Source organism: Gymnoscopelus microlampas (assembly GCF_963454915.1).
Source record: "Gymnoscopelus microlampas genome assembly, chromosome: 6".
Classification (NCBI taxonomy): domain Eukaryota; kingdom Metazoa; phylum Chordata; class Actinopteri; order Myctophiformes; family Myctophidae; genus Gymnoscopelus; species Gymnoscopelus microlampas.
Window position 1 is genome coordinate 22661932 of NC_139943.1, and position 12580 is coordinate 22674511.

General features: G+C 43.0%; 1 protein-coding gene across 1 annotated transcript; it reads right to left on the reverse strand.

Moving 5' to 3' along the window:
• Nucleotides 1-11141: 11141 nt before the first annotated feature.
• LOC311046909 (mixed lineage kinase domain-like protein) lies at nucleotides 11142-12285 on the reverse strand (the record flags this gene model as incomplete). Its single annotated transcript, XM_084059488.1, has 3 exons — nucleotides 11850-12285; nucleotides 11347-11472; nucleotides 11142-11257 (listed from the first exon to the last, which is right to left on the reverse strand). The coding sequence occupies exons 1-3, from the start codon at nucleotides 12280-12282 to the stop codon at nucleotides 11142-11144; spliced, it is 675 nt and encodes a 224-aa protein (XP_083915614.1). The 5' UTR covers nucleotides 12283-12285.
• Nucleotides 12286-12580: the final 295 nt, after the last annotated feature.

The window sequence follows — 12580 nt, forward strand, 5'->3', positions numbered from 1 at the left end:
TTAACCCTTGGTACCCTCCTGGAGAAAAAAAAAGTATATTCCTGTATTTGTTGTATTAAGCCTTATGTAGTGGCAGTCTCCTTTCGCTTCAATACATTTACAGACAATAATTGTCATAAAAAAATATGCTTTACTTGTTTCTAGCTTACCTTGCTTAACTTGTTTCTTGTACAATGGTCAAAAAAACTGTGTTGCACAATTAACTCAAGGTGTATAATCATAATATGTCACAATATAGACATTGCATATACATTTCTTAATATGGCTCTTACACCTTATTTATACTTATTTGCACGCCAGTGTGTCGCACCAAAAGTACCGTAGCCGACAGTACAAACTTACAACAGGTCGCACTGCTTGTAGAGCTGCTATTTTCAGTATAAATGGAGCTTTAGGGAGCTTGAGCTGGACACAATTGGATGTTATCTTAGTTTGATGCTGCCCTCTAGGCCAGTTATCTCTTGTAAACTATTTTTTTTACACTCAGTACCTAGTCAAATTAAAAGTCAATATAATAAAATGCATTAAAATATGGATAGGAACGTAGAAGCCATACAAGCGAAAAGCTGGCCGACAAGCTAAAGCCAACATCTCTAAAACCCAGGTCAGGGGTATTATGGAGTACTCCTGCCTAGCCTGGATGAATGCATCCCAGACCACTCTTGGGCAGCTAGATATTATTCAAAAAAAGGATTTTAAATTCATTGGGGTGGATGAGGCCTTTGCCCTAAAGCTGTATGCCATCAGCAAGCTGAGTCAGCAGTTGCAGCTACAACTGTTCTTTACAAGATGCACACTCCCAGCTGTCTAGAGGATTTCAAATCACTGCTACCCCCAGCTCACATCCTAGGTCGAACCACCATGAGGGTACCACCAAGCCACGCCCTGACTCTCCCCAAGTCCAACACCAAATGCCTGGACAGGAGCTTTCTCCACTCTGCTATAACAACAACAGCCTTCCCCCTGTTGTTGTTGGAGATATTACATCAAGTAGTGTTGCTGCCTTTAAGAAAGGACTGAATAAACACCTCCTCAGCATGAGACTGCAATCCCATGAAGCTCAATGAGTAGCTGCAGATCAGTGATAGGCTATTTGAATGTTTTCATATTCTATCCTGATTCTGAATAGCTAAGAATGGCTTCCAAAGTTTGCAGGAGTACTCCGTTTTGAACAAAATGCCTCAAATCATGAACACAGCGTGCAACTTCCGTGAAATTTTGCGCGGACATTCCCACTAGGCCGAGGAAGAAATGACACTTTAAGGAGTTGAGGATTTTTTTAAAATCAGCCTCATGGTGGCGCTAAAACAGGCTGATTCGTGTTTTTACCTATAACTCCACCGATCTGTGTAAAACTTTGTATGTGCACTCCCTAGAGGCCAAGGAACAACATTTGCCCTGCATTGCTCACATCTGCCCTTTTTAGCGCCACCAGGAGGCCGACTTATGTAAAACACATTTTTGGATATTACTCCTTCAGATTTTATCTAAATTTCACGCATATCGGTACACATGATCTCTATAGTCATATGATTAAGACGGATCTGTTTGAATTTTCATATTCTATTGGCTAAGATTGACATCTAAAGTTTGCAGAAGTTTTGTTGAACAAAATGCCGCAAATGATGCACGCAGCGTCCGATTGCACATTCGCACTACGTTGAGGAACAAATGCCACCCTTTCAACATTGCCCTATTATAGCGACACCAGGAGGACGATTTTTGCACAACCATTTTTTTTATATTACTCCTACAAATGTTGTCCAAACATCACGCAAGTCGGTACACATTATCTCTTTGGTCAAGTGATCAAGACGGATCCGTCCGATCCGTCCGATTTTTCACATTCTAGCCTGATTGGAATTCCCAACATTGCTGGCCCACAATAATCTACCTGACCTGCCGGAGACCTGTGCTCCGTGGAGCACTTTTTCATGCACACATCTTTTTATTCTGCCGTACCGTTTAATACACTTTAGCAAATTTAATGATCTCATATTAATGAAGGATTGTTCATTCTGCTGAGGCAATGGGATATTATTAGCTGCTTACACCAGAACCTTTTTAATGTGTATACTGTATTGCACCTTGTGCACTATACTGTATTGGAGACAGTAGGAGGTGTACTGGCAGCCGCTGACATGGGGTGGGAAATTTGGTCTATAGTTTTTTTTATTGGTCCATAATATTGTCTATATATACTGTTCCTAGACATTAGTGCAAGAAGAGTATCAGTGCATGTACATGACGATTGAGGTGCAGAGTATCGGCAAGTGTCAAGTTCAAACATATAGTCCTCAAAGGTTATTTACTGATATAATCCACAGGTACCGGTACGTCTATGAGGAAAGCAAAAGTCCAAGGCCAAGACGATGACAGACGGTGGTGGTGTGGTGTGTTTGTGTCCCACTTGAGCTACATCATACCCGTAAATAAAGGAAATAAGCATTGGATTCGAGTCAATAACATTCCACTGTTCAAAACGAAGTGGCTGATAAGTTGACCATTTTGTAAAATTGTTTTGTGAAATTCTCCTTCTTCCTATAGACGCCTTAACAGACTACGTCACACTGATAAGAACCAGTATGTGCGCGCAGGCCGGCACCAACTGAACTCCACCGCTCATAAGATGCAATGTTAAAGTGATCACAGCCTCACATGTAAAAATGCATCCCATCAAACTTTCAGATGCTGTTTTTCTCCCAGTGTGGAGGAAGAATGCTTAGGATTTTTACTGTGATCTCTCGCTCTTGAAATATATAGTCCTTGGTTTCTGTTGTATGTAAACAATAATAACAATTCAAAGCAGCTGTCCCCCAAACCCCACCTCCAGTGGCTGTCATAAGAACGGAGGGAGCGCTCTATGATCATGGCACCAGAACCTACTTGGCTCGCGGCTGAGCCTAATTTATGCTCCGTCCCATGAAGGTGTCGCGCGCAGAGAACGGCCGAGAATAGCAGACCTCCAAGCTCACAGCAGTCGCATCCGCGACGCAGGTGTGAGCTTGTATGTCAGCTGTTCTCGGCGCGCAATACCGTTGCGCGATGAAGTATATATGTCTCGCTAGGGCGCACCCCACTAGCCAACACACAAGAGGAGGTTGAATGAGGTGAAACCAGCACCCCAAAACAGCAGGTTTGGGGATCTGTTGGGAATTGATTACATGAAACAGTCACCTGTGCGTCCAGTCTCAATGTTTGTAAACAAATAATTGGTCTATTAAACTTTTAAATGAAAAAGTAGATTGTCTTGATGTCTTGATGAATGTAGCTGCAGTGACTAGTGTGAAAGGTCAAATGACCAAGTCCAGGCCCGGATTTACACAGCCCCCTTGACCTTTTGGTACCTACCAAAATGTGACCTTTCAAATGACCAGGTCCAGGCCCGGATTTACAGAGGCCTGTCTAAAAAGTATTTAATGCAAATTCTCTCTGTCACACACACACACTTCCAATAACAGCCACAACACAGCCGACATAGTCTAGATTCACATCAGCCTTCAATTCCAGAGCCACAAACAAGCAGTCACTGAACATGTTTCACTGCCACACCGGGCCCCATCAGCACATGACATGAACAGCATACAACACAAACTGCAGCAGCAAGCATTCAGCAAAGGAAAAATTTGGTATGTCACGATTATTACATGATCGCCTAATCACAAGTATTTGAGATAATCGCAATACTTTTTCAGATAATCGTCATAATCATTTCCATGTTGAAAAATGTTAATATGTTTTCGAACTTTAAAAAAAAAAGTGGAAATAGCAGACTGCTATTTCCACTATTCATGTTTTTTTTAAAGTATAAAGTTATTGAATCATGCAAGTTATTTGTCATATCTGCCCTGTGCACCTTTTGTTTACGAAGCCTAAAATGCCAGATTTTGTTGTATTAATAATGTTACAAAGTTCAGTGTACAACAGAGCACAACATATACGCATTTAAATCGTTAATCGCAATTATTTGAGCGACAATTAATCACCAAGTAAAATGTCATAATCGTGACAGTCTTAAGGGGGTTCCTACTTTGAGCCGTCTTTATCAGCCGTCTTCAGGGGAAACCCTGAGAAGGACGAGGTCTTCGGCCGTTCGACAGTGCCCATGCAGACAAACCCATGGATAGAGAAAGATCTCCAGATCTCGTTCTCTAGGGCAGGGCATCCTCGGATGAGCCTTAATTCCAGCGGCGACTCCCGCCATCTCCATCCTCCGTACATCTGGTTAGCTTCACCAGTACTTTATTAGAGGTGGATGGTCTGGTCTGGGAGGGTGTTACACTGTAGGTGAGAACGTCAGTCTTCTGGGCATAGTATGTGTGTGTGTGGGTGATCTACGATATATTGCGACATATTGCGATATATTGCGATATATACATATATCACAACTACATATTGTTTATATATACACTGCATATTGGGTAGCTGCAGATCTGTGATAGGTTCTTTGAATGTTTTTCATAAAGCCTGTATCTGAAAAAGCAAAAAAATAAATATATATATATATATATATATATATATATATATTTATTTATTTATTTTTCAAAAAAATCGCGATATCGATACTGGAGTATCGATACAGTATTGCGAAATAAAATATTGCGATATATCGCGATATCGATAATATTGCCCATCCCTAGCCAATATCACAATGTTTGCCTCTTTCTTATCATATTTGACCATTTGGCCAATTTAGTATTAAAGTCATTAAATTGTAACTTTATAAATGTGCAAATACCCTGTATACACTTAAAGGGCATAGCAGTGGTGCCCATGTTGTGGTGTCAAACCCATTAATTTTAGATTTCCGAAATATTTTTTTATAAATTATGTTAAGCCTGGAACCAAGCCATCCAGAATCCTGGTGAATGTGTAAAGTGGTTTACTAGGCCCAGTGGTGTAAAAAGTACTCAAATTCTTTACTTGAGTAAAAGTACCAATACAACAGTTTAGAAATACTCTATTACAAGTACAAGTCTGGTATTAAAAATGTACTTGAGTAAAAGTACAAAAGTATTGGCATCAAAATATACTTAAAGTGCCAAAAGTAAAAATAATCATTATGCACAACGTGTTACGATGTGACGCGTTGTGAGCTGCTATTTTCAAATAACCATACTATATGGGCTATAGGGCTGAAGTGGTATGTTTTGTAATAATAATCCAAATCTACAAAGTAACTAGTAACTAAAGTTTTCAAATAATTGTAGTGGAGTAGAAGTAAAATATTTGTCTCTGGAATGTAGTGGAGAAGTAAAAGTATTGAATATTAAAATACTCCAGTAAAGTAAAAGCACCTCAAAATTGTATAGTACTTGAGTACATGTACTTATTACTTTAGTTTACACCACTGACTAGGCCTGCATACTGTAGCCTGTCTTAGCATCACAATCAAACATGGCTCAACAATACAACATATTCACTTCACATCACATCACATCACATCACACAACACAACAATGCTGCATCCTGACTAGTTGTTGCTTTACCAAATAAAATAAAAATGATTATGAAAATAATGACATGCAATTCCATCAATTCCTTTAATGCTAAGCAGCTAATTAGCTAAGCTAAGTCACCTGTAGAAACCCTGGTAGAAACTCACCACAGCTTTGTCAGATGGAGAAAATGCACTTCTGTTTGTGTTTTAGCAGCTTTCACCACTCTGGTAAACACTGACAACTCTACGCAACGTTCATCTGGAGTAACGTTATATTATGAGTTGTTTATTTTGATCTTTTACTTCCAAAACATTGCAGAGACTGTGTGTGTGTGTGTGTGTGTGTGTGTGTGTGTGTGTTGGGAGAGGGGGGGGGGGGGGGGGGGAGCTCGACAATTGGAGGACTTAAAAAGCCCGCCCCTCCCTCCCTGCTCCTAGGGAGTGTAGGGCAGGGTTTCTCAAAGTGGGTGCCCCGTGGCAGATGGTGGCACCCTAGGGTGCCGTGACACAAGTCCATGCAGGGGTGCCACAGCAGGATACTAATATTTGGAATTCATCAATATCACTTCAGTTTAACCACTTAGACCCTCTAGATTTAATTAGTAAAACGGACCTTGCGAGTGCGACACGTTGTGAGCTTGTAGATCGGTTATGTTTGGCTAATATTCCCCCCAGAATAGGGATGTTGGGGTTCAAGTGGTTAAACGTCAAGTATAACGTCAATCTGTCCTAACTCCAAAAGGAATTATTCTCTCAAGTTTTCACTGTGACACGCTGTATCTTAGACTTAGGGAGAAAGATTTACATATTTGCGTAGCGTAATCTAACTATATAAATGGCGAGCAACTTCCGCACCCTCGGTGGTGACACCCCACAGCTCTGTTATCGAATAAACAACGCACCGCCAGACCACATGTCGCCTACTGACTCGCCACGGCCGCCGCGCTGAATTTACGCCTCGCGTAGGGGACATCTCACTGCTCACTACACCGTTTCCACCGCGCAACATAATTAATTCTACTCACCAAATGTCGGACAAAACGGAAGGGGAGCCAGCTTCGTACCCTTTACCGTGCGCACGACCTCATCACCACAACAACAGGCAGCCGCTGCGGGTTTTTTTTCCTTTTTTTCCAAACTTTTTTTTTTGGTCACCATTTTATCCAGGCACCATTTCCGGTGTAACGTCGGGTGTTTCTTTTCACCAGCCAATCACCTTTCACGTTGCCACGTCCGTTGCCACGTCGCGCTGACGTACGCTAAACAAGCGCTGCCGTGCGCACAATGCAAACGAGCCCAAAGGCGCGCAAAAATAAGCCGACCATTGCTTAGACACAAAGTCAGACCTGGCAACGCAGCCTACGCCAATCATGTGTGAGAGATCTACAAGCTATGGGGCAGAGACGCCACCGTATCTTAGCAACAACTACAGCGCTCACTCTCATTGGTCGTGTCACGCTAAGAGCAGTCTCCAGACAATGGCATCGCAGACAGCTTGCTGTTACTGCTGTAGCCATCACAGGCAGTTGCAGCACGACGGACAGGGCGCTGTGATAGCTGCCATGTCGCTAACGCTAACCTGGTTGTCATGCCTGCAGCGGCTGTGCAATCACTTTGTCAACAATGCACGTTCCGTGTGGTGAATGTCTATATTGCTGCTCAGTTCGTCCATTGTAGATGGTGTATGTTTCAGATAATTTCGCTCCGATTAGAGCAGTGTTTATCAACCCTTTCACCCCCCCCCCCCCCCCCCATTGTGAAAATAGCCGATCTACAAGCTCCAAACGCCTCACTCCACTCTGTGCTGCAGCTACACGGACACACAGACAGGGACACGGAGGGACCTACAACATGTCTGGACATGTCTGTGTAAGCGAGAACTATACTTCGCCAGTACAACGCTGTGTAACCGAGAGCACGTGCGCACGACCAAATCACAACAACACCAGGCGGCCGCCATCTTGCAGAAAGGGCTGCCATTCGCCAGCTTTCAGAAAAACAAGCAACCACCTTCATATTTTTTTTTTTTTTTTTTTTTTTTCCTTTTGGAAATTTTCATCCCACGATTTCCGCGCGGACCACCAGGGGGTCCGCGGACCCCCTGGTGGTCCGCGAAACATACAAAATATAATTTCTTCTACTTATTTTTCATCATTTTGTCACTTTTACATTACACTTTCTTACAAATTTTTTTTTTTCCCCCCTTTTTGCAAATGTTACTTAGACAATTTGTCTACCCCCATATACACACGCCCACGCGGGCGCCGTGCGCGTACATGCCTCTAACAGCCATAATCCCCATCTATACTGCCCACTCTGTGCTGCAGCTACACGGATACAGAGACAGGGACACGGAGGGACCAACAAACGCAAAGCCCCGTGCGCGGCTGGGGTTGAGGGGGGCGTAGCCCCCCGAAACTCTAGTTTGACATAAATGTAAGGTGCTATAAAGTAACAATGTTATTCAGGGGTGCCGTGGATGAAAAGGTTATTTACAGGGATGACCTGAGAGATATATAAAGTGGTTAAAATGATGGTAACGCTATCAACTATAATTGTCTCCGCCAGGCCGGAAGGCATGGCTAGAGTATGTTTTGCCCCCTGTCCGTCCCTGTCCGTCCGTGTGTCCGTGTGTGTGTGTCATTCTGTCTGTGTACAGCTAATCTCTGGCACCGTTGGCTTGATCGCAGCAAAACTGTGCACACACACTCCCTGGATGCCAGAGCAGAACCTCGCGCTTTTTATAGCGCCACCAGGAGGCCGATTTGTGCAAAACAATTTTTTTGACAGTACTCAGACTACAGATGTTGTCCAAACATCCCGCAAATCGGTACACAGTATCTCTATAGTCATCAAACCAAACATATCTTTCAGATTTTTCAGATTTCATCTGATTGGCTAAAATTGGCTTCCAAAGTTTGCAGGAGTGCTCCGAACAAAATGCCTAAAATCATGAGCACAGCTTGCAATTTCCGTGAAATTTTCCACACACATTTCCACTAGGCTGAGGAAGAAATGCCTCTTGAAATGTTTCAAATCAGCCTCATGGTGGTGCTATAACAGGCCGATTCGTGTTTTTACCTATAACTGCACCGATCTGTGTAAAACTTTGTATGCACAGGGTACTGTGGGTACTGTGTAGAGGCCAAGGAAAAACCTTTGCCATGCATTTTTCACATTTGCCTTTTATAGTGCCACCAGGAGGCCGACTTATGTAAAACAATCTTTTTGATATCAAGCCTTCAGATTTTATGCAGATTTCACGCAAATCGGTACACATGATGTCTATAGTCATGTGATCAAGACGGATCTGTTTGATTTTTCATATTCCATCTTGATTGGCTAAGATTGACATCTAAAGCTTGCAGGAGTGGCCCGTTTTGAACAAAATGTTGCAAAAGTGTCTAGGATAAGACTAAAGACGCAACTGAACACCTAGCATAATATGAATAACATGGACCTCACAAGATCTGACTTTTGTGGGGGTGGGGGGGGGTGATACTATTACTATTATAATTCATAAAGTTAACAACCTATAAAGATAACCTTTGTCTTAACTGGGAGTATGCTCTGTACAGTACATACATGGTCATGGGAGCACAGTGTGATTTCACGGAGGTATGTATAAATTATAAAATGAACTCATCACTAGTGCATATACTTTTTCATATCCTAATTGTGTGATTTTCTTTGTCAAAGGAAAACATGCAGTAATTTAGGTGATGGTGGTGTGTGGTTCTCCTTCAGAACTTTCCCATGTCATAAGTGTCTTGGCAATGATAAAAACCTTTGATTTGCAGCCTTAAAAATGCTTATTTAACTGTAGCCAGACTGACATGAATATATTTTCATGTTGAATGTAAGGAATGTGCATGTGATTCACTCACAGGTCTGAAGAAGAGTGATTGCAAGGTCGCAAAAGGTGGCGAGAACAAAACGAAGAAAAAAGGTACTGTAGGTGTAATATGATGACTGAGTCTTAAACAAGATTAAATGTCTAGTCTTAACCGCCCACCTCAACATATTTCAGGATGGCGTAGAAGAGGACTTCATTCCCTCACAGAAGGAGTATGACAGCACGAATAGATATTGTATATGCTAGGTGCATTCTTGTACACACATCTCAAGACGTTGACTTAATATCTGTTTTCTTTGTAGATGATGCTGAAACCCATATGATCTGGGAATATGGCTATGAGCACATTGAACTGGGAGCTGTGAACTGGGTATGTAGTAGTCTACTTTTTGCAATGCTGAAGGCTTGATGCATGCCAACATACAATATCTAGGTATAGATATGTCTGTATTGTGAAAGTGGGGTGTAATTGGGCTTGAGAACCCAGTGAGGCTGTAATAAAATCCTAATATTCTTCCATTTTATTCAAGGTAGCAGATGTTCTCCTAAGGGACATCCTATAGAGGCAGCAAGGTGGTGCAAGCACCAATCATTTGAAGGCAACTTTAACCTGCCAAGTGTCATTGAGATGGACAGTGAAGACCGCATAGCAACCCGTGAAAGAACTGAGGTTGTCTGATGGCATGGATGAAGAGGAAATATTGCTCATGAAGGAATGGTTCTTGTTCTCCTTCAAGTTACAGAGTGACTTTGAGATGTTCTGTGTGGCTCTTACTGACAAAAAGACGAAACATGAAAGTCTGTGTCTCTTTTGAGGAGCACGAGTAAGGTGTAATAAAGATGACATGATGTCACCCAAGTCTGTGATCTTTTTCTTGGAGCTGGTATAACTTAATGTACAAAGCACATTCAGCTTGTCAGGATGTCAAGATAAGCCTTTATTGATCCTGGAGGTAAACTAAGGTGTCAAAGCAGGATCAACAGTACCTATGAAGCAGAAGAGGTACAGGTAAGAGTCAAGAACCAAACAGAGTTAGTATTAAAATACTGAGCTGCTGGCCCTATCAGCACGGGATCTCTGAATAAGTGAACATATGGGGGTCATGCCTATGTTCCCTCAGCCCTATGTTCCCTCAATCCCTAACAATTTTATTTTATCCAAATTAGTCCCTATGTTCCCTCAGCCCTATTTTCCCTCATCCCAAATTAGACCCTATGTTCCCTCAGCCCTATGTTCCCTCATCCCAAATTAGGCCCTATGTTCCCTCAGCCCTATGTTCCCTCATCCCAAATTAGACCCTATCTTCCCTCAGCCCTATGCTCCTTCAGCGTCACATAATGGCCCTTCCATAATGTGCTGTTGGGGTCACCTGTTGGGTTCCCCCAGGCTCCCCAAGGTATCCCCCAAAGGTATTAGACTATATATAGATATATTATTAGTAAGTTCTAAGTTATAAGACTTCATAAACTTTTCTTTACACCGATGATGATGGTGACCACAACATTAAATTGTGGCTACGTGGTGCAGCTCCGACGGCCCAGGTGAGGCGTGCACCGTGGAGTTGCCGGTCCGCGGAGACCCCCGTGAGAGGGGCGGCGGGAGGGGCAGCGGGAGCTCCCGGCGGCGCGCACTGCGACGGTCACCACATCTTCCTTAGCCAGGTCGATGGCATGTTACGGGGGATTGGCACCCGTGGTACGCAGCTGTTTGGTCGGTAGCCGGAGTGCGTGACGCAAGCAGGGTTTGAGAAACGGAGTCTCCGGAGCGCGCCTTTGGGCGCCTTTGAGGGGCCCTCGGGTGGTCCGTGGCAGGACATCTAGGGCAGACGGGACGTCTCGGTCTCGCTAGGCCGGGATGGGCCACGGAGGAGTGCGGAGGAGGCCGGGGCCTCTCTGCACGTGGTCCCGCCGCGCCTGGTCGGCAGTGTCCGCCGAGCAACCAGTTGCTCTGCAGTACACACCTGTATGGAACCGTCTGCATTTGTTACAAACCATAGTATGAATTGTATTGAATGAGACGTGGCACCTGACTTTAAAGTTCTTCACTTACGGTCTTCCATCATTTGGACTTCTTTTAGAGCAGCATCCAGTTTCTCTGCCCCAGAATCCTGTTTCACCAGCATAGCATCCAGTTTCTCTGCCCCAGCCTCATGTTTCTCCACCATACATTGAACCACTGTAATACATGTGATAATAAAGCCAATCACACAATCAAGACTAACTTCATGAAGTCTTGTGACAAGAGCCTTTTTTTTTTTTTACTATTTCACTTACATGGGAGATCAAATCTATTCCAAACTGGCTTACTTGACTGTATATAGAATACAGCAAGCACTGCTTCCTTACCAGTGGACTCTAGTGATGGGTCATGCTGTAAGAAGTATGTTTCCATACAGCACTGTTATATCAAAATAATGGATTTCAGGAGTTTGACGTGTTGCATAATAATTTTTGCATAAACATCTTAATCAATACTGTAGTTCAATAGTTGATAAACTACACACTTATATACTATTACACTAATACACTAAAGATGACAAGAACCCCTCTCACAATCCAGCAGCTCTGTGTGATCCTTCTTCCTGTCTGCTTCATCCTGTGCCCGCCGAGAAGATTCTTTGAACAGTTCATGGTGGTCTTCCACCTGCAGAGCCCCGGACAGCAACTGGTGTGCTTCAATGAGACGCTTGTTCAAATCCTCAAACATGTCACCAAATGTGTCGGCCTTCAGCGTACGTATGAGGAAATTGTCATTGTTGTGTTTGTCCACAAAGATTCCAGCATCCTGCAATGTGGAATCGAGGTCACGGAGGGCCTTCTTCACATTGTCAGAGATCTTACCACCTAGCTGGATTGCCTGCACATGTTTCACCAGCCCTTCCACACGCTGTTTTAGACGCTTGCACCGTTTATTGTTGGCCTTGACCTTCTCACAGTGAGAGTAGAGTTTAAGTGCTGAGGACAAAATGGGTTTTATGAGCTCCATGATTGACTGAAAAAACATGAGAGAAGGGAGAAAGGGGACAGATGACTTTTAATTCAATCAGACTGAATCAAAACTAAGTATAATTCCAGCTGAACTTAATCTGATTGAATTGAATGAGATTATATTTTGTTGGATTCATGTAACCCATATATTGTGTATGGTGCACAGACTGTACACACAAAATTGGAGAGGTATCAAAATCATCAAAGATGCACACTTAGGTTTCTCTTCTGCAATTATAATTGAGAATGAATTGATTGATTGATCATTCATTCATTCATTAATTTAGCAACATGAC